General features: G+C 41.3%; 1 protein-coding gene across 1 annotated transcript in view; it reads left to right on the top strand.

Moving 5' to 3' along the window:
• The window catches only part of GMDS (GDP-mannose 4,6-dehydratase), a 2,292,844-nt gene that overhangs the window by 1,143,245 nt on the left and 1,126,200 nt on the right, over positions 1–23,399 (top strand). Inside the window, exon 7 of the mRNA XM_044065162.1 lies at positions 3,826–3,953. Coding sequence (XP_043921097.1) covers positions 3,826–3,953 — 128 coding nt within the window. The remainder of the gene's footprint in view (positions 1–3,825; positions 3,954–23,399) is intronic.

The following is a 23,399-nucleotide window of genomic DNA, read 5'->3' as shown; positions in this document are numbered from 1 at the left end:
TATCCTTCTTTCAGTTTTTTTTATCCGTTACAATATTCACTACTTCAAATAAAGTTGGTTTAGACTTTGATTTCCATTTTCTAGTAATTGCTTTTTTGGCAGCCACCAGAATTGTACTTAATAAGGCCTTACTATGTCTAGGCAATTCAGAGCTCGTATCCCAACTAAAAAAAGAAAGAAAGAAAAAAAATATTTACTTAGTCACTGCCATTTGCTTGCTCAGTATTTCTGATAGAGTGCTCTGTAGGGAATTTTTAAAGTCTGTCAATTTTATTATACTCCCAAAATATATACTCTGAGTTACCTCCCACCTCCAACATTTGCCATCTGCCTGAGGAAAAATTCTTTGTTGTGTGCTTGGGGTATAAAAATACCTATGCAATACTTCAAAGCAAAAATCCTAAATCTTCTAGACTTTGTTGCATATTTGGCAGCTATGCATATGTCCTTCCATTGTTTCTTTGTGAATTTCTTCTTATCTCTCTTCCCAGTCCTTTCTATCCTCCTGTGATTGATTCTTGAAGTTTCCATGCAGTATTTTATATTCCCCTGCTAGTTATCCCTTTTTTAACAGCAACTTCTGTTCTTAATTCAGCTGAAAATTCTACCAGTGCAGGTCTTTCACTGATGATTCCCCTATCCCTTTCTCTTTGTCTATACTCTGATATCAATCCCAGATAGGGAAGGCACTTTCTAACCTGCAGTCCATATGTATTCTTGGTCTCTTTCCATTCTTCTACCTGTCCTTCTGTAATTATCTGTTCCCAGTACCTCGGTTCCTTTGACAGTTTCCTCCAGTAAATTCCAGCTCCCTCTTGCCTATTCAGTGTGCCCCTAATTGCAGTCATACCTATTGGCAGAATCTCCTTTCTCCATTCTCATGTTGGCTTAGTTCTTGGAATAGTTTCTGCTACTTTATGAATATAATATATGACTGTTATTATTCTCCTCGCCTTATTTCTTGAATTTCCCCTGGCTTCATCATCCTCCCTTTCAACTTTGAATTGTAGCTTTCTGCTTATATGCAAGAGCTTTCACTGTGTAGCTGTAAAATATCCAATCAAATGTCATAATCCAAAACTATCTTGTTCTAATGGAAAGATCAACTTAACCCACTTGACTCTTGCTCTCGTCCCCTCACAGATAAATTCCAAATCTTTATTAATTACTACCCACAACCTCTCGTCTGGTTGATAAAAATATGCCTGATCTGTGTATGGAACTGAAGAAACTAAAAACATTTTACTGCTTTTATCTTGCTGTCTATATACATAGTCAATACCTTCCATTTTTCTCAGTTTTTGTATTATCTTTTATTTAGTTTCTTCCCACATATTCTTAGCTGCCATAACAGAATCCTTTTAAACCCATACTCCTAAATACTTCATTTTATGTCCCTATAAATATGGGTTTTGCTGAACCAATTCATGTGTGGGTACATAGTTTACAGCTGTAGCCATTGTTTTATCTTTATAACTGTCTCGGAATCTTCCACATCACTGAGATGTCCTTTTCTGGTTTTATCAGGTACAAAATAATACTGTCTGCAAATAAAATTAATTTTTCTTGATTACTATATCCTTTAATTTCTGAGTCCCTTAGTTTCTTTGCCAGTGGTTCTAAGTATAAGACAAATAACATCCATGCCTGGTCCCTCTTTTTAGATAAACTTATTAGAGAGGAACCCTCACACTTTGATGTTTTCCTTCGATCCCTCATATATCGTCTTAATTAACTTTATTATTATATCACAGAATGCAAATACCCTACTCAGAATCCCATCTTACGGTGTCAAATGTTTTTTTGACATCAAGATTCACCAACAACATCATTATTTTCTTACATCATGCTTCCTTCTGGATCATCATTGTTCTATTAATTTTGTTAAATATTTTCCTCCCCCCAACAAAACCACGTTAATCAATATCTGTCAGTTTTGGCAACACCTTTGCCATTCTTTTAGCTGTTATAAATAAAAACACATTATAATCATGGTTTAAAATTGAAATGGGCCTATATGCAGCTGGATCTGATGGGTCTTTATTGGGCCTATATATGAAGCTGGATCGGATGGGTCTTTATTGTCTTGGGTATTACAACCACCACAGCTTTTTTCCAGAATGTTGGTGATTCTCCTCCATTTTAAAATGCTGTTAAAAAAAACCTTCTGGAACTTTATTCTTTTCTTCTCTCCTAACTTCCATACTTCCAGTGGAATACTATATATTCCTGGAGATTGTCGTGCAGGTTGGTTATACATCACCATTTTTATCTCATCTCCTTCTATCTTAATTTTTAGTTGTTGAGCGTCATGTACCTCTAACCTTGGCATATTTAAGTCTTCCATAAATATTTACATTTGTGCTTTTTTTTTTTTTTGATATCCCCATTTCTCTGCTTTACACAAATTTTCATAACTTTTCCAAACTGTGTCTAATACCTCTACAGGATCTTTGGTTGTTTTTCTTGTTATAGGCTCCCTATGTTTGGCAGCAACCCTTCCAAAAGTTTTTATGCTATGGATTTATCACATTGACGACACTTTCCATATATGTGTGCATGTGTGTACAGATAGATATATTTCCAATATGTGTGTATGTTGTGTGTGTGTGTGTGTATGTGTATGTATGTATGTATGTATATATATATATATATATATATATATATATATATATATTTATATATATATATATATATATATATATATATATATATATATATATATATATATATATATATATATATATATGTGTGTGTGTGTGTGTGTGTGTGTGTACAGATAGATATATTTCCAATGTGTGTGTGTGTATGTATGTATATGTATGTGTGTGTATGTGTATATATATATATATATATATATATATATATATATATATATATATATACACACATATGTGTGGGTGTGTGTGTGTATCTCTTTTGCTGTTAGACACCATCACAATATTAGGCCTACAAGGAGGAGAGAACCAGATCTGGTATTTTCATAGCCCTTGCTAGCTGTGGAACATAGTATAAATACTGTCAATGATGCAAAATGTTTGTGGATTCGACAGGCTAGTGACACATCTAACAATATAATTTTATCCTATGAAAAATTGAGTGCAGTGTAAAATGTATAATATATGGTGGACTGTCAGAGATTACAGTTGTCACTCCAGTTATAATCTGCAGTAATTAGCTGTATTGGAGCTGTATTGTTGACAATATTTTTAAAGTAAACACTTCAAAATGCTCTGTGCAAGCAGTGTCTCCTTCAGTTGCCATAGATAATTACAATAGGTGACAGAGTGCCAGACATTTGTACATCCTAAATTTTCTTTATGCCTGTGATAGAGTCGAATATGAATGCTGCATTTGTTTTCGTCTCTTTACTGCTCACTTGGTTGTCACTTTCTGTTATAAAGGAACAGTCATACTTTAGATAAGTGAGATAGCCAGAATGCAGTGCATGGCTGAGAATTTGGTATTAAAAACATAGCCTTGAAGTCTGACTGCCATTTTTTAATGTTTCTTTCTCTTAATGTAAGCCCCCTTACATTTTGTGTTTATAAACTGACATTGCAGTTGATTTTCCTTGGCTCTCTGCCTAGTATAAATACTGAAGCAGAGAATTAGGAATGCCCAAGAAGTTTTTCAAGTAACAGTTTGCTGTGAAAGGCGAGCTTTGGACTCATAGAATGTGAGCTTCTTGTCTTACTCAGATGATAAATGATGCTATGGTTAGAAGAAAGATGAAAAGATGTGATGTTAGTGGAGTGCATGTGAACACAGTTTCAGACATTACAAACTAAAGTTATTTATACTGTCTGCCATCTTTTATTTCAGGAGCTAATTTTGTGACTCGAAAAATCAGCAGATCAGTGGCCAAGATTCACCTCGGACAGCAGGATTGTTTCACATTAGGTAATCTTGACGCAAAGAGAGACTGGGGTCATGCAAAAGACTATGTTAAGGTAGGAACTGGACAACTACTTAAAATGCGTACATATGGCTAATACTTTTAGATTCCTTTCCTAACGCAGCAAATCAAAACTTGTTTGGAGCAATCTGTAAACTAATAATTTCTCTTTACAGTTTTCCCAGGGACTTTGCATGTAATCACACAGAGATATTTTCTTGCTGTTTAAGGCAGCTGCTATTTAAAAATGTGTATGAGGTACAGATGTATTAAGTAAACGTTTTGTTTTCTTGACCGAATTTTGTGGTTCTGATCACAAGTTTAAAACGTTTGTATTAAACTGTGATTTAATACTGATTTCTTTCATGAGAAGACTACATTTCATCATTTCATTGCTCTATATGAGGAGCTATTGCTGAGTTGAAGGAAGTTTCCTTTGTAAGAACCCGCAAAGTTTCCTGTTCTTAGCTGTTTCTGTGATCTCGGTCTCTTATCTTCAGGAAATAAGCTAGTGTTTTCATAGCCACAGATTTGATTTAGAAGAAAATTCAGAATGCATTTTCATTACAAAATTTAAGTAATTAAAGCTAAATTGTAGCTGTATTTGTATACATTTCTTCCAATGCAAAATACTTAAGAAAAGACATCAATTTATGGCTGGTGAAAAGTTTAATGTAATCTCATTCAGATTAATGATGTTTGCAGTACACTTTTCTTTCAAAGTGCAAAGAAGATAAAGCAGTCTGTTTTAAAACTCTTTTGCCTTGTCTTTGGGTCACATTATTATAATGAAACTGGCCAGGTGCATGCATTTGTATGAAGGTAATGGAAAAGTCATCATCATGTTTATATGGTAGGAGTGCAGTTCAAAGGGTTGACCTTTTTCCATTTTTCCAGTGTGGCTCATTCAGTTGAATGTGACTTGTGTTGAGTTTCATTGTAGTCAAATCTGCTGTGCTTGACTTCTCAACTGCAGAGGTGATTCCTCTATAGTTACTGTTGTGTAACAGTGAAGATAGCATGTGGCGGTAGAGTCTCCCACATAAAATAGTTTTATCACGTAACTGTTGGAATCCTACTCTTAGGTAAGATACTTAGATATTTAGGCTGTATGAAAAGCACATAGAACAGCTTTGACCTTAGGTTTAGAGATGTTCTGTACATTTGTGTGCAACTTCATAGGTGTTTACTAGGCTAACGACCACAAGGGCCTTTTTAAGCCTAGCCATGCATCCCAAATCTCTGACAAGTTCTGGTACCCTTGATAAGTATAAGCATGGGCCTGGGAGATGAACCATTTACAGGTTTACTGTTTGCATCAGAGACATAGGTGCCAAACCAAGGATGAATTTCCGGTTTCCTATCCAGTTGTCCAAGTTGCACTTGAATTGGATTAGAGAGGAACTCTGCTTCACATGGATGGGGAGCCTATTCCATAGATGGGGTAGTCTCTGGGATATATACCTATCTCTCCAGCAGGTCCTGTTTATATCACAGGCAAGGTTTAAGTTTTTAGAACGGGTAATTCTGGTACGTTTGTTTAGGATTTTTGTTTAGGATTTTTGCTTGGAAGTTTTTGCACAATGTTTTTTATAGTTGCTATGTAATTTGCTCCTTTTTTTTTCTTAAGAAGACTTCAAAAGGATTTTTCCTCAGGTAGATGACAAATGTTGGAGGTGGAATGGGGAAGGGAAGAGGAAATGGGAAACATTTTTTTCTGGGGGGGGGGGGTCTAATGAGATGGCAAATTTTTAAAATACCCTACAGCATACTCTGTCAGAAATAGCAGGTAGCAGTTGGCCGTAGCTAAGAAATAATTCTTTTGAGCTTACATGATGTGAATTGCCTAGACATAGTAAGGCCTTAGTAACTGCAATTCCACTGGCTGCCAAAAAACCAGGTATTAGAAAATAGAAATCAAAATCTATACCAGCTGTATTTGAAGTATTGAATATTGTAAAAGAAGATGACTGGGAATGAGATCTTTAGAAAAAGAAAGGAGCAAATTACATAGCAATAAATGGAGTTTAAAAGAACAATACATGCTAAATATTGTTCAGCAGGAGGAGGAGTGTGGTAAGGGAAGGCAGGAATTGAGCAGTTTATGTAGTGTCGGACTAAGTAAGAGCTGTTATAAAGAAAGAAAAATATATATGTAATGTGCAGTATATGTAAGTGAAAAAAATGTTAATATGCTTTGTTTTCTTTTCTGTTAATGTATGTGTGCCTATGTCTTTAGTAATAATTTAATAAAAGGTATTAAAAAGGAAGGGTATCAGAGAACCAAAAAGAGAGAGGTTTTAGTGAAGTCTTTGACTTATTCTATAGTACAAACTGTTTAGAAAAATGAGGGGTTGGATAGAGCAGCATGGTGAGTCTGTGGTTAAAGTTTCTTTTTCACAGCTGCAAGGTCTGATGTTCATCGTGTTTCACTGTTGCAGTCATTACAATTGGGTTATCCTGCTGGCAGGCTACCCACAGTCGGCCTGAGTTCCAAAGTCTAGGTCCGGCGTCTGTTGCTGTCGCCTCCTCCCTGACGTCAGTGCGCCAGGGGTATAAAAGATGCAGCCAACGCCATTTTCTTCAGTCTTTCTTGCCGCACGGTGCCCGAAGCAAAAGCAGTTCGCAAGTGCCGGTCGTCCGACTCCTGAGATTTTCAAATTCGAATTTCAGATCCGAAGTCTTCATTAAAGCTAAGTACTCCGTTGGGGAAACTTTTTTCTTGCTCCAGACCAATGTCAGAAAAAGTTAATAATTATATTTCTTGTGGGAAGCAAATACCTCATAAGGATTTTCCTTCTTACTGTATTCCTTGCCTAGGCCCTGACCACGACATTGCTAGTTGTCGGTTTTGTGCTAGATTTAACCAATGCACTATTAAGCGTTGGTACGATTTTGCATTTCATTATTTTGGCAGAAGATTTAACTATATAAGGCTGTCGGAGCAACCGACTACCAGAGTTTATAAAAAGCGCAAAGAAAAGGACAAGCACCTGGGTCCAAAACTGACGACGAGGCTTCCGCTAGGCCTATCGCCGGTTCTCAGTGAGGTGCTTTTACAGCCCCTGACGCTCGCTACCTTAGAGCCACAGGCCGCTTCCGACTCCCACATGGAGCTGACTAGGCTGCTGGAAACTCAAGGTATTGGACACTCGGAAACTATTCCCTCAGATGGATCCAGAGCCGCTGAGCAGGCATCTGCTTCTGAGGGTGTTTTCAGGCCTACACAGTTATGTAAAACCAACTTCAGCTTCAAAGGCAAAGGCTAAAGCAGCTCTGAAGACAAAGAAACAAGTACAGTGTTCTCCTGGACAGACCTCCATGCCTAAAAACAGATGCTTAAAATGGCCGAAGACCTAATTACTTTGATCAGGTGTTCCCATCCCCCTCCTGATAAGAGGCCTAGGCAAGAGACAGAATATACATGTTCAGATCAGGTTTCCATTTCCTCCGATTCCTCTTCTGAACAGGAATATTCTCTTCCTCCCTATGAGGATTCTGATGCTGAAGAATCTATTCCTTCAGCCTCTCCTCCTGAGGATTATTTTTTTGGAGAAACCCTGCATACTATGAGGGAGCATTTCCACTGGGAGAGCCAAGATTACTCAGAATACAAGAAAAGGCTCAGAGACTTCCTTTTATTACCTCAGCACAGGCCCCTTGTCATTCCTCCTGTTTTAACATTGTAGATGATGTATTTTCGGAGTCCAGACTGTCTCCTGACTCTTTGCCACCAGCTCCTGCTAAACAAGACAGATACTACAGGGTTCCTGATTCACATAAATTTCTTTATAAAAACCCTGCTGCAGACCCAGAAACTATCTCTCAGGATCCCAAAGGGGTCAAGGCATCCACTGCAAAAAAACGTATACCCTCTGATAGGGATTCAAGGGCCCTGAACAGATGGGGGAAAAAGAGTTATACTTCTGCTACCTTGGCTGTAAGAGCTTTAAATTGTCAATTTCATATGCTTAAATATCAGCATTATCTAATGTCACTGCTTAAACAAAAAATGTTGACAAATTCAGAATGTGCAGAAAACAAAGAAATGCAAGATTAATGCATCCACCTGAACAAGTAGGAAAGCATACTTTGCAATGTGGTTTTGATTTTCTAGAGGCCTCTTGCAGGGCCGCTGTTACAGGTTCTGTCATTAGGAGACATGCTTGATTAAAAGAACAGAATCTGTCCGATCATGTTAAAGCAAAATTATTAGATGCTCCATTACAACATGATACCTTGTTTGGTGTTAAAGCAGAAGAGGTTTTGAAGAAAATTGAGGACAAAGCTAAATCTATGCAAACAGTCAAGGATTTCTTACAGGTACAGCCTCCCAGATTTAGCAGGAACTGGCCTGCAAAGAATTGGTCCTTTCCAGTGTCAGACAGGCCACAAAGAGGCAGATACTTTTGCCCCAGAGGCAGATCCCAGCCCCAAGGCTCATACAGGCCTAAACAATGGGGGGCTTCAACCTCCAAAAGTGGAGAAGAAAAATCACAAGCCATACAGGAAACAGTCTCAATGACGTTCCCCTGCCAACACCAAGCACTTATCTTCTGGCAGCTCCTTTAGGTGGAAAATAGCACTTTTTGCACAGAATTGGCACATGATCACTCAGGACAAGTGGGTCTTAAAATATCGTAACCCAGGGCTACAGGTTCCATTTTCACATCCTGCCAAGGCCAAACAGTATGCCAGACCTGCAACGCCATCAATGGGCAGAGGCACAAAAACAAGTTTCATCCCTCATGGACATGATGGCTATTCAGCAAGTACCACAGCAAGAGCAGGGACAAGGATTTTACTCAAGGCTATTCTTGGTGCCCAGAAAGGACAAAACCTGGAGACCAATACTGAACCTGTCTATCCTGAACACATTCCTGGACACTCCAAAATTCAAAATGTTAACTCTGCAGCAGCTTCTGCCCATGCTGGGCAAGAAGCCTTGGCTTGTGACTTTAGACCTAAAAGAGACATACCTGCATGTCTGAATCAGACAATCATGCAGAAGATACCACAGATTTATAGCTGGCTCAATGCATTACCAATTCTCTGCACTGCCCTTTGGCTTATCTACTGCGTCCAGGGTCTTCACAAAATGCCTGGCACCAGTAATTGCTTTTTGCAGACAAAAAAGAATTCAAATATATCCTTACTTGGATGATTGCCTTATTCAAGCAGAGAACAAGGACACTCTACTACAGTATCTGGTGTTTGTGAAAGCATTACTAACAGGCCTAAGGTACACAGTAAACGAAAAGAAATCAAAACTCGTACCCTCTCAAGAGATAATATTCCTGGGTGCAAGTTTAAATACAACTGCCCAGATGGCTTATCTCACACCAGGCAAACACAGACAACTGGCTACTTATTTCAAAATGTTGGCAACAAAGACCCAGTTATCTGCATGAAAAATTCTGCAGGCTTTGGGCTTTATGGCATCCTGCATTCTGCTAATTCCATATGCAAGACTGCATATGAGGAAACTTCAATGGTATCTAAAAAGTGTTTGGACTCAACATTGCCACAGCCTGGAAACAATTACCCTCATTCCCTGCCTGCAACAGGAGTTTCGATGGTGGGCAAAAGCCTGTCACCACAACACGGGACAGCCGTTCACCTTACCCACGGCCAGGCAGACATTGACAACAGATGCATCAGATTATGCCTGGGGGGCCCATATGGCAGGAAGATGTATCCAGGGCACATGGTCCACAAGTCAAATTCATCTACATATCAATCAAAAAGAGATGCTAGCAGTTCAAAATGCCCTGACAGCCTTCAAGGATCTACTTCATCCAGGACAACTACTGATAAAGACGGACATACCACAGTCATGTGGTACATAAACAAGCAGGGAGGCACACATTCCTACCCCCTCTGAAGACTAGCCATGAACTTGTGGGACACAGCATTGACTTACCAAGTACATCGGCAAGCACAGTTCCTGCCAGGAAGGATAAATACTCTGGCAGACGAACTAAGCAGAAACCTAATGGATCCCCACGAGTGGAAATTGGATCCACAAGTCTTCAGCATGATAACAAGGAACTGGGGATGCCCGGACATACACCTATTTGCCACTCTTCACAATTGCCAACTACAAAGATTCTGCACAAGGACTTATCACAAGCAAGCATGGAAAGTGGATGCTCTATCTTTCAGCTGGAAAAACCTAACAGTATATGGCTTTCCTCCACTGCCTCTCCTCCCCAAGGTACTCCTCAAGGTCAGACAAGAAAAGCCAAAAATGATACTGATTGCCCCAAACTGGCCCCACCAGCACTGGTACCCAATCCTAAAGAGCTTGTCTCAATGCCCAGCTTGGACACTACCTCAAATTCCTCATTTATTGACACAACAAGACAGTCAGATACTGCACAGCCAACTCAGAACCCTAAACCTGGCAGCATGGCGGATAATGTAGCCATTCAAGACACACCTCTTTCTAAAGCAGTTATGGATGTTATTTTGGAGGCCAGGGAGGCCTAGCACCAGAAAATCTTATGCAGAAAAATGGAAGAAATTCTGTGCTTGGAACCAGGTACAAGGTATTGACACGCTTGTTCCAAATAGTCCTCAGATTTTGCAATACTTAACTGAAATGCTGGATAAAGGCCTTTCCCTTTCATCAGTTAAAATTCATGCTTCTGCCATTTCAGCTCATTACAATACAGAACCACCTATTTTTTCTCATCCATTACTAAGGCAGTACCTCAGAGGGGCCAAAAACATAAGACCCCCAAGGAGAGCACCAATACCTGCATGGGACCTCAACTATGTCTTGGAAAAACTTACACTGCCTCCCTTTGAGCCAGCCTCTACAGCTGATATAAAATTCTTATCCCGGAAAACAGCTCTGCTCCTAGCAATAACCTCCGCTAGACGAGTCTCAGAGTTACAGACACTCATGTCTGTGGAACCTTTTATCATTTTTCATCCTGACAGGGTTTCTCTGAGGACAAACCCTACATTTATGCCTAAGGTAGTGACCAGTGTAGCCCTTAACCAAACAATTCACTTGTCTACCTTTTACCCAAACCCACAGAATAAGGGTGAGAGACATCTGCATTTTTTGGACATTCACAGACAGCTACGCTTCTGCTTGGACAGAACCAAAGCTTTCAGAAAGACTGAACAACATCTAATAGCATATGCTGCAGGATCACAAGGAAAGCTTATCTCAAAGCAGACTATTTCAAAGTGGATAGGCCACTGCATTCATTTCTGCTATTCACAGCATGGCAAATCAGTGCCTAAGGGCATTAGGCCACATTCCACCAGAGCAGCAGCCACTTCAGCAGCCTTCCTCAGAGGAGTACCAACCAAAGACATCTTAGAGGCTGCGACTTGGAGTTCAGTGCATACTTTTACAAAGCACTATCACTTACCTCTCTATTCTAAATCCAGGGCAGGCTTTGCCACTGCAGTTCTGCAGGGCCTGATAGCCTCTCCTAATCCTATTTAGCACCAGTCTCCCAACCATAGCTTTGGGATTCAACCCAATTGTAATGACTGCAACAGTGAAACACAATGAACGTAGTACAGTTGTGTACCTGCCATAAATGTAGATGTTCGAGTGTATTCACTGTTGCAGTCCAGGTTACCCTCCCTCCATCCCCCTTTTTTCCTTGCTGGGACTTATCTGTACTTCTCTATTCTATACAAGCTATGTGGTGTATTTGCTTGTAGATGAAGGAAAAGTTGCTTTTTGGTTATGCATGCTTTTTGGCGTTAGGGAGCCTACCATTTTAGGGGCACCTGACATCTGGGGCAAGAAAGACTGAAGAAAATGGTGTCGGCTGCAACTTTTATACCCCTGGCGCACTGACATCAAGGAGGAGGCAACAGCAACCGACGCCGGACCTAGACTTTGGAACTCAGGCCGACTGTGGGTAGCCTTCCAGCAGGATAACCCAATTGTAATGACTGCAACAGTGAATACACTCGAACATCTACATTTATGGTAGGTACACAACTGTACTTTCTTGACTTCCAGTTACTGTGTGTAGTTTGCATATTTGTCTGCTTCTTTTTTCTTTTATGCCTGCATCTTTTCACATTTCAGAATGTGCTTACTGATTTCATTATGTATGGAAAATTTAGAATATTCCAGTTGTACTTGACTCAGTTGTCCAGTTATGGCTGAAAAGGGTCCACTTAACTGATTAACAAATAAGTAGATAATGAGAAGTGTGTAAATTATAGAGAGCAAAAGGAATATAAAGGCATTTGTGTTGGACTTTATACAGGGTATAGAGAGCTGGAGCAGTTACTTTGTGTGTGACATTAAGGCTGGCAGGTAATGACAGATGAAAGTGCAAGCATGATGAATGATCTTCGAGGTTTTTGAGGGATGAACTAAAAGGTAGTAGCTTCATTTCAGGTTTTCATACTGAATTTAGGGAGAAGAAAGTGATAATGCCAGGTTGTTAAACACCCATTAGGCCTCTACTGGTATAATCTGGAGTTCTGGAGACCTTATACGTGTTTCTGGAGAGGATACAGAGGAAGATAGCAACTATAGTGCAGAGAGGGCAGGATATGTCACATGATAAGAAAATGGAGAGAAGACCTTTGTTTTTTACTTGAACCTAGGGGATATTATGTTGTTTTTTTAAGGTAGTAAAAGGAACTCCTGAAAAAAGGATAGGGCAGGCAGAAGACTGTGCAAATGGCTCCATTTACAATTAGTTCTGCACACGTTGTGTACTGTGGTTGAGGTTTTGGCCATAGCTAAAGAAATCCTTTTAGTTATCCTTGGCTTGGGAGGCTATTTTTACCTCAAGTCTGGCTTGTATAGATTTGATTTGCCCTGAGTTGCTTATTTAGTTGATCAGAGAGTTTTTATCTTGCTCGGTGTTACACTTCCTAATTTTTGGCATGACTTTATTTTGTTATACATCTTGTTGATGTTGAGAGTCCACCAGGGAGGCTTGTTTTCTGAGTTTGTTTTATGCTTATTCCATGTAGGTATAGCTCTATCGATCTATTAAAAAGATTGCAAAGGTTCTCTGTGAACAATTCTACATAGCAGTTTTTAAATTTTCCGGGTTATCACTTAATAGTAGGAAGTTCATCTTATAATTTTTCCTAAATGTTCCAGGGTTAGTTGAGATCCCAGGTTTTATTTTTATTCCAAAGGTGACAGCATTATAATCTGACATTACATTGGTGGGGGTAGCAGTGTTCTGTCATGTTAGTGTGGAGCCTATCCATCATATTTGCACCGCTGGTCAGCTTATGGACTATCTAATCCAAGGAGTTTGTGTTGACAAAGGTCAGGAATCTGTGGGCGTGCAAGTTTGGGATCATGTATGAATCCCAGTTTAGTGGCATAGTTAGTCACTCATGAATACGGTTTTGGTTAGAATGCTGAGTGTCGTCAGTAAGTTTAAGTATATGCTTTGGGTTTCCTGGCCCATAGAGAAGAACCTATAGCTTGCAAGGATATGGTATGGGACTTTGCCTCTCCTGTTGTGCCTTTTTTAGGCTGTGCCAAACTGACTAACCTTCTGACATAGCAAAAACAATCCTAAAAGACCTAAAGCTGTTACTGCTCAATGCCAGGAGTCTAAATAAGAAACTTCACTCCTTCCATGCTCTCCTCACCCCAGTGAATGCAGACATTTGTGCAGTTACCTTGGCATGGTTTAAAGCCACAGTGAGCACCCACACAGTGCAGGGATACAGTGCATATCACACATTTGGACCAGCTACTGCACAGGCAGGAGACTAAAGGTGGAGTTTTCTTACTTGGCAGCAAAAACAAACATGCCTCAATTTTGGTCAAACAGGATGATGTGCTTGAGTTTCCCGATGTCCATATTACCACAGAACAGTGTTTTGGACAATATTCAAAAGCATAGAGAGGGACAGATGTAGATCATCCCTGGTAAAACAACATGTTCCTTTGGTCATATCCTCCCATCCTGACAAATACTGTAGCCCCTTGGATTGACACCAAAACTTAAGCCAATTGTTAAAGTCAGTCATCTTCTGTTCATATCGTGGCATCATCCTTGGGGAAAGTAGAATGCTGCTTAATGCTATGCACATACCAGCCATATACAATCTGAGACCTGTATCATCATGTAATAACGGAGTCATGCTGGTCTTTCTATCCAATGACCTGAGTGCATGCATGATCTGTCAGCTAACCTTGACTTTCTCCTTACTCACCCTTATGAGTGGGACATCTGTATGTCTCACAGTATTGTGAGACATACAGTTGCTTAAAAGACAACTTTGTAAACATTATTCTGTTACCTCACTTTTTGAATGACTTTTAGATGTTCTTCCTGTTTCACTGTTGCAGTCATCACACTTGGAGTATCCTGCCAGGAGTAGCCCTCAGTCGGCCCGAATGCCAGAGGCTTAGTATTTCTGCATCGGTTGCTGTCACTCCAGGACTGACGTCAGGCCGTCAGTGGTATAAAATCAGGCAGCCAACACCATTACATCAGTCTTTCTTGATGAGGAGCCCAAAGCAGAAGCAGTTTGCATGAGTGCTAGTCGGCCGCTACCTTTCGTTTCCGAATTGAAGTTGAAGTCTTCTAAAGCTAAGTACCCCATTGGGGATCCTTTTTTTCTTGCTCTAACCGATGTCAGAAAAAGTTAACAATAGTCTTGCCTGTGGAAAGCAAATACCACACCAAGACTTCCATTCTTACTGCGTCACCTGTTTAGGCCCAGACCACGACGTATCTCGCTGTTCCTTTTGTGCTTTGTTCAACACCAGAACTGTATGTCGTCTGGCCCTTATTGTACCTAAATATTTTCACTCTCGGTCCCCGTATTCCGATATGGCTTTGGTAAGCCATCTGACTACCGATCTTCTGAAAAACGTAAGGATAAAGACAGAGACAGACCGCACAGGTCAAAAACTGCCAACGATGCTTCCATTAAGCTAGTCGTCAGTTCTCCGATCTTCATTGAGGCGCTTTTGCAGCCCCTGATGCCCAAGGCTGCTACCGAGACCCTTTCGGAGTCTGGTATGCCACGAGACTCTTCTTTGACTAAGGATCCTGCTGATGTCTCTACCTTGGATGGGTCCGGAGCCGCTGAGCAGGCACCAGCTTCCGAGGAAGTTCTTCGCACTACCGTTACTTGACACAAACCAACGACTTCTTTCACGTCTTCAGTTCTTTTTAAAACTACTATGTTTCTAAGGCCCAGGGCACGAACTACGCCTAAAAAACTGACAACCCAAGCTTAGGCACCTGCTTCCATGCCTCAGTCTCAAATGCTTAAAATGACGAAATACCTTATCTTGCTTATTAGGGGAAGCCAACCTACCCCTTCCAAAAGAAAAAGAGACTTGTCCTCAGCAGTTTGACCAGGAGTCCGATGACTCTGAGGTTTCTGAATATGAAGACATGCAACCCTTATCTGCTTATGAGGATTCAGATGCAGAGGAATCCATTCCTTCTGCCTGTCCTCCAGAGGATTTTTCATTTGGTGAAACCCTACATACTTTAAGGGAGCATTTTCAATGGGAATGTCAGGACTATCCTCAGTCCAAAAAGAGACTCGGGGAATTCTTAGATTTACCACAGCACAGACCTTTAGCCATTCCTCCTGTCTTAGATGTTGTGGATGATGTCTTTATGGAATCCAGTTTGACTCCTGATACCCTTCCTCATGCTCCCAGGAAACCTGACAGGTATTACAGAGTCCCTAACTCTCATAAATTTATTTTCAAAAATCTTACTGCTGACTCAGAGTTCATCTCCCAAGGACCTAAAGGAATTAAAGCAGCCACAGCTAAGAATCCCACCCCCTCGGACAGGGATTCCAGAGCTTTAGACAGATGGGGTAAAAAAGTATACACCTCTGTAACTCTTGCCATTAGAGCGCTAAATTGTCGGTTCCACATGCTGAAATACCAGCAACATACCATGGAACTCCTCAAACAAAAAATATCTATCTTTCCTGCTTGTGCAGAAAATAAAGAATTACAAGAGCTTATGCATTCTGCAAGCCAAGTTACTAAACACACCTTGCAATGTGGCTTTGACGCCCTGGAAGCATCTTGCAGAGCAGCAGTCACTGGTTCTGTACTTAGAAGGCATGCTTGGCTTAAGGAACAGATCTTGCCAGACCATGTCAAATCAAAACTATTGGACGGACCATTGAACAAAGACAATTTGTTTGGCCCCAAGGCAGAAAAAGTCTTAAAGATGGAAGAAAAAGCTAAATCTATGCAGACTTCTTACAGGTCCAGCCTCCGAGGTTCAGTAGGCATTGCCCATCCAAGCACTGGTCCTTTCCAATCCCTTCCAGGCCAGCTCAGCCAAGACCTAGGGGAAGCAGACCCCCCCAGATAGTAGTCCCAGGGAATGCAGAGATCTAAGCAATGGAGTTCCTCCACTTCAAAAACTGAGAGTGCTAAGCCACCCCTTTATGGAAAAAACTCACAATGACTTTACACCTCCACCCCTTATCAATGCCCACCTGCTTGTGCCCATAGGAGGAAAACTCTCCTTCCGTGCAAACAACTGGGCCTCTATTGCCAACGACCGATGGGTCCTCAACATAGTGTCCCAGGGATACAAATTTTATTTCCACACTCTGCCAACCCCAAAAGCATTCCCAGATCTTCCTCCAAACCAGTGGGCAGAGGCCAAAAAACAAGTCCATTCCCTGCTCTCCATGAGGGCAATACAGCCTGTTCCTGCAGACCAGATACACCAAGGTTTTTATTCCAGGCTTTTCCTGGTACTCAGAAAAGAGGGCACCTGGCACCCAATCCTCGATCTATCAATTTTAAACACCTCCCTGGTGATACCAAAATTCAAAATGCTCACCCTCCAGCAGCTTCTTCCTATGCTTTCCAAGTATGCTTGGTTAGCCACCCTAGACCTAAAAGAGCTCTACCTACACATCCCAATCAGGAAATTTTGCAGGAAATATCTACGTTTCAGGGCAGGATCTATGCACTTTCAGTTCTCTGCGCTTCTGTTTGGCTTATCTGCTGCTCCCAGAGTTTTCACAAAATGCCTGGCTCTAGCCATTGCTTTTTGCAGACAAAGAAATATTCAAATTTACCCCTACTTAGACGACTGCCTGATTCAGGCAGACAGTCAGGAAAAGCTGTTACGGCACCTGTACTTTGTAAAGGACCTACTGACCTCCCTGAGGTATACTATAAACGAAAAGAAATCAGAACTAGTCCCCACTCAAAAAATTGTATTCCTGGGAGCAAGCCTGGACACGGCATCCCAGATGGCATTCCTTACTCCAGAAAAGCAAGCCTACCTGACAGGCTACTTCTCTCATCTAGCCACCAGAACCCAGTTATCCGCAAGGAAAATCCTGCAAGCTCTGGGGTTCATGACCTCCTGCATTCTACTCATTCCATATGCCAAACTGCATATGAGGAAACTACAATGGTACCTAAAAAGCCTTTGGTGTCAACACTGTCAGGACCTGGAATCTATCATACCTGTGATACCCTGTCTAAGGAAAGATTTTCTTTGGTGGGCAGCAGCATGCAACCACAGCAAGGGTCTTCCATTCTCACAACCCCACGCCACCCAGACCCTCACCACAGACGCATCAGATTATGCCTGGGGTGCACACCTGGATGCCAGGTGCATTCAGAACCACTGGAGCCCAAATCAAATACATCTGCACATCAACCAAAAAGAGAATTTTAGCTGTTCAGCATGCTCTGACAGCTTTCAGACCCCTACTCTCCCCGGGGTTTCTAGTGATCAAAACAGACAACACCACAGTGATGTGGTATATCAACAAGCAGAGAGGAACTCACTCTTATCCTTTCTGCAGGCTCGCCATCACTGTTTGGCACACGGCTTCAGCCATGCAAATACACCTGCTAGCACAATTCTTACCAGGCTCCCTAAACTCTCTGGCAGACAACTTAAGCTGAAACCTGCTAGACACACACAAGTGGCAGCTAGACCATAGAACCTTCAGACTTGTAACACAGAAATGGGGTACCCCAAAGGTGGACCTCTTTGCCTCCCACAACAATCACCAGCTCAGCAAATTCTGCACCAGGGAACCTCACACCATGGCCTGGAAAGTGGATGCTCTCTCCTTCCAATGGGTAAACCTCTCGATCTGTGCATTTCCCCCTCTACCACTAATTTCAAGGGTACTGCTCAAAATAAGGGAGGAAAAACCAAGGGCAATCTTGATTGCCCCAGACTGGCCATACCAGCACTGGTACCCACCGCTGCACAGCCTGTCACCCCTGCCACCATGGCACCTACATCAGATCCCAACTCTCCTGACTCAGAAGAATGAAGAATTCATGCATCTGCAATTGCAGACCTTGAACCTGGCAGCCTGACTTATACCCTGACCTCTCCTCCAGCTGCCAGCCTAAGCAAACAAGTCCTGGATGTTATATGAGAGGCCAGACACCCCAGCACTAGAAAACCTATGCTGACAAGTAGAAAATGTTTTGCACCTGGATCCAGGCTAAAGGAGCTGAAACAGCACAACCCTCCCTACCACTCATCCTCGATTACCTAGCAGACCTACTACATAGGGGCCTATCCTTCTCTTCTATTAAAATTCATGCTTCTGCCATCTCTGCTCATTACAGCACAGAGCCACCTCTCTTCTCACACCCTCTCATCAAACAGTTCCTAAGAGAGGCTAACTATTTAAGGCCACCCAGAAGAGTTCCTACCCCAGCTTGGGACCTTAATTTTGTGTTGGAAAAGCTCACCCTACCTCCCTTTGAACCTGCAGCTTCAGCAGAGTTAAAATTCCTCTCTTGAAAAACAGCCATGCTTCTGGCCATCACTTCAGCTAGATGAGTTTCAGAGCTACAAGCACTCATGGCTGTAGATCCCTTCACCATTTTCCATGCTGACAGGGTCTCCCTCAGGACTAACCCAACTTTCATGCCTAAAGTGGTATCAAGTGTGGCTCTCAACCAATCAGTTCATTTGCCCACCTTTTTCCCTAACCCACAAAACAAGGGAGAAAGAATTCTGCATTCTCTAGATGTGCACAGACAGCTCGGATTCTACTTGGATAGGACTAAATCTTATAGGAAAAATGACCAGTTGCTAGTCAGCTTTGCAGCAGGGGCAGAGGGCAAGGCCATATCGAAACAATTTCCAAATGGATAGCACACTCCATCCATTTCTGCTACAAACACCACGGGAAACCACACCCTAAGGGGGTCAGGACGCATTCCACCAGAGCAACCTCCACCTTTGCAGCTTTTCTCAGAGGGGTCCCCACCAGGGACATACTGGAGGCTGCAACATGGACTTCTGTTCATACCTTCACCAAGCATTACTACCTACCTATCTTCTCCAAATCCAGGGCAGGTTTTGCAACCGCAGTCTTGCAGGGCATCCTAGCCAGCCCCCGGTCTTCTTGACTGCCTCCACCCTTTTCTCCAGCTTTGTGAATCAACCCAACTGTGATGACTGCAACAGTGAAACATGAAGAACATAGTAAAGTTGTGTACACTTACCATAAATGTAGATGTTCGAGTGTATTCACTGTTGCAGTCCTGGTTTCCCACACTCCATCCCCCTTGTCTAGCTGCCCCTGTCTCTCTCTCTCTCTCTTCCTCACTCTTTACAGGGAATTTTTGGTATTTACTTTCTACTGGTGGTGTTATTCCACCTTAACCTAGCTCCCTATTTGGGGGCTCCTGACAATTGGGGCAAGAAAAACTGATGGAGTGGCGTCGGCTGCCTGATTTTATACCACTGACGACCTGACGTCAGTCCTGGAGCGACAGCAACCGACGCAGAATACTAAGCCTCTGGTATTCGGGCCAACTGAGGGCTACCCCTGGCAGGATAACCCAAGTGTGATGACTGCAACAGTGAATACACTCGAACATCTACATTTATGGTAAGTGTACACAACTGTACTTTTCCTTTATCTGCTACACAAATTTGAAAAGCTAAGAAAAAAACCCTGTATAAATATAGTTTTGCTTTAAAACAGGGTGCACTTAGCACAAAGCAGAAAATGGCGGCAGCAGTATGGCTTTATTTTCTTAAAAAACTATTAAACTTTACTCAGATGTTGGTATCGTAGTGCCCAATAGTTTAAAAAATGAAGATTAATGGTAACTGCGAGCTAGAGCTCTCTCTTTTTTATTATATAAGTGTTGATTGCAGTCATTCCCTAAACACAGACTGTGCAGACTGATTCCCAAGCAATGTCATTCATTCATTCTCCAGCATCTGCTTTAGCCTAATCAGGTCGCAAGGGAATAGGAGCCTATCCTATCCTGTCCAATAGAGGACATAAGGGAGAGAAGTAGTCCTGGATTGTATGCTGCTCCATGGAGTACACACACACACACACACACACACACACACACACACACACACACACACACACACACACACACACACACCATTCTTACATATATACAGTTTGTAGGATTTCCTTTTCATCTAACAACATGTCTTTGGGATACTGCCAGCTGGGGACTGAACCAGACAACCAATGTGGTAAAAGTGCTGATCACACTGTGGCACTCTGTGCTATGTTAAAAAGCTCTTAAATGTTCATAAAGTTAAATGAGAATTTGGATCATTCTCTTTACTTTTTTTTTCTTCTAGAGGTTCACTGACTTGAAATAAGTTGTTTTGTAAGAAGTGCTAGAATGAAGTAATAATTCTAAGTCCTTTGTTTTTTCCAAGCTTAAGCTAGTCTTTAGTATAAAAAATGACCAGTGTGGGTTTTGAGTGATTAAATTGTGTTTCCTCTGACTATTAATTAATTGATCCCATACGTTTAAAATAAAGCTTTTTTTGTACACCAGAACTGAAAAAAAAAGGAATGGTTGAAATGTCAAATGAGGTCAGTTTATCAGGTATCAAGTATGCATTGCAGTTGACCATAATGGTGGGATCAGCAGGAAGTCTAGCATAAAAGTAAGGCTGTTCAATTGCTTGTAAACTTTTTTAAATATAATAGATAATCGCACAACAAAATTCCTTCCCATTTATCAGCAATAGTTTACTACTGAATTATCCTCTTTTAATCTGGACATGGCCTTTTGTTCTTCCCTAATCAAATCCCAGTTGAGATCCAGCACTTTTTCCCCTCCAGAAAATGTTTACATTTAGCTGTCTGCAAAAAGATTTTAAACCTATCACTGTGTATGAGATGCAAATAAGGAGTAAAGCCCAAACCTTTACTGAGCAAACTATTATCAGAATCTTTAAAAGGAAAATCAGACAAATTGATAACTGTCTCTTAAAAACTAAAATGCTGGTCAAAAATCAAGTTCAAAGATATTATTGAAGCTACAGTTAAAATTTCTCTGTCAAGGTACAGGGTTATGTGTGCATTTTGTATGTCTGATGTGTATACAATCCATACACATATATTGTTTTGTACTTTAGAGGAGTTAATGTGAATGAAAGCCTTAAAATGTTATAAAAGGTTGGAACATGTAGATTCTAGTACTTTTGGTTTGAAAAGTAGACCCCTAAGAATTGAGTTAGTAGTAAATGAACTCATTAAAAATGTTTAAATTCTTCAATTGAATAATATCTAATAAAGTATGAAGCTTTGAAGTTCCCACTTCACATCCTGCAGTTGCTCAGAAGTGTATACAGGACTGTGAATATTAGGGAAAGTAATAAATATATTGGCACTGAGTTTATAATTAATTTTTATTCTCAAAGTTATTTTTTACACTTATTTCATTGAATTGCACTTCTTTAACTCGTATTGTGCTATACAGATAATCTACTACATTTTGCACTGTTATAAAGCTTTTTTTACTATTTCACTGCATTTATGTACTGTTTTATATGGTTTTAACTGCATTTTCATTGCTAGGTACTGTTTCATTATTCTTACTGCATTTGTACTGAATTACTTAACTGTAAACTACTTGTTCATAGTGAGAGTTGTATTTTCTGTTTGTGAGTGCTCTATCTGTGCTTTTCTGTGAAGTTTCTGTGTTCTAGTCAGGTATCATATAACTGATTTGTTTGCAGTTAAAAGCATTCTCTAGAGTCTCCTTGCTCCTTTATCTGTTTAAAACTTTCATTTAGTGGCTACAGCTAGTAGCTGTGATAGTGGCTTTGCAGTTGCCCGCCCATACTGTAAATTTGATCTGGGACACTCCTCCCAGTCTACTGACATTAGCTCATTCTACCTAATACAGAGGAAACATTTGAGAAGGCCAACCCAGTTAGGTTCTTAACCTTGAATTATCTTCTGTTCCTGCTTTCTCCTTTTCCACTTTACTAAAAAAAAAAAAACTTCTAAGCTTGTTTCCTACCTTTGCTGTAACTAGTCTAGTCCAGATACAGATTTGCTGTATCCAGGACTGTTTGTAAGCTCCTGAGCCCCCCAAGCCTTTCTGTGTTGGAGGGAAGCCTTCTAGCTTATCAGTGGGAGTGGTAAGCACTAGGTAGCCTATCTACCACAAGAAGAGTGGTTTCTGGCCCAGAAATTGTAGTTTATTGGCCGTTTGGGCAGTTTTTCCATCTCTCTCAACTTTCTGGTTTAAAAGCCCGCGTATGCACTTGTTTCCTACCTTTCCTGTAATTAGTCTAGTCCAGATACAGACTTGCTGGATCCAGGACTGTTTGTAAGCTCCTGAGCAGTGCCAAAGTCTGCTCTTCAATTTGGCCCTTAGATCGACTAGTTCTCTCCTTTCCTGCACTTATACTAGCTTATTAGTCTAGCACTTTACCAGACTTCATGTAGCAATTATTGTAGCACACAAAAATGCTACCAACACTAAGCATTCTAAAAGGAAACAGATCCAGTACTTATTATCAATGCCCACCCCTCCAGGCATGTCTAAAGGTCTGTTCCCTGTGCTTTCTCCTATTAACCTGGTGAACTTGGGCATCCTGAGGCAATGTAGCAGCTGCCTCATGTACACCGACAACCCTCTCCTCTTACCTCCCAGCACTCAGATTTGTGAGAGATGCACTTATATATCCAAACTGGAAGCCACGCACTCTCCAACCAAGACCGGAATAGCTGGTCAAGAGGAGAAGGTCAACACTTGCACCACACCACATAGCCTTCCAGAACACACACCAGCGCTGCCTTCACATAAAAAACACAAACCACACACCCACCTTTGTGGAGGCTCTCAATAAAAATCTGCCCAAGCAGCAGAGACCTCCAAGGCAGAAACGCACTCAACCACCACAACACAACACTAATCATGAGGCACACAACTCTCCTAAACAGTGTGCCACTCAACCAAAGCCCCTAAGGCAAAACAGCATGCCCAACACACTAGTCATAGGTGACTCGATAGTGGGGCACACTGATCTCCCATTCACTAGGTTGAATAAGGAGAAGGTAATGATCAGCTGCCTGTCAGGTGCCAGGATCCGTCACATAACGCACACACTCAGGTCCCTCAACAACAGGTACAAATATGACTCTGTCATTCTACATGTGGGTGTGAATATTCTGAGACGTACCTCCCTGGACTACATGAAGAGAGACATGGAGGAGCTCTCGGATTATGTAGCCCAGGCAGGTATGACCCTATCCCTGA

The sequence above is a fragment of the Protopterus annectens genome, chromosome 3.part0 (genome assembly GCF_019279795.1).
Source record: "Protopterus annectens isolate FY-2018-M chromosome 3.part0, PAN1.0, whole genome shotgun sequence".
Taxonomy (NCBI): domain Eukaryota; kingdom Metazoa; phylum Chordata; order Ceratodontiformes; family Protopteridae; genus Protopterus; species Protopterus annectens.
The sequence above is the reverse complement of the archived record's forward strand: the minus strand, read 5'-3'. Positions and strand labels throughout refer to the sequence as shown.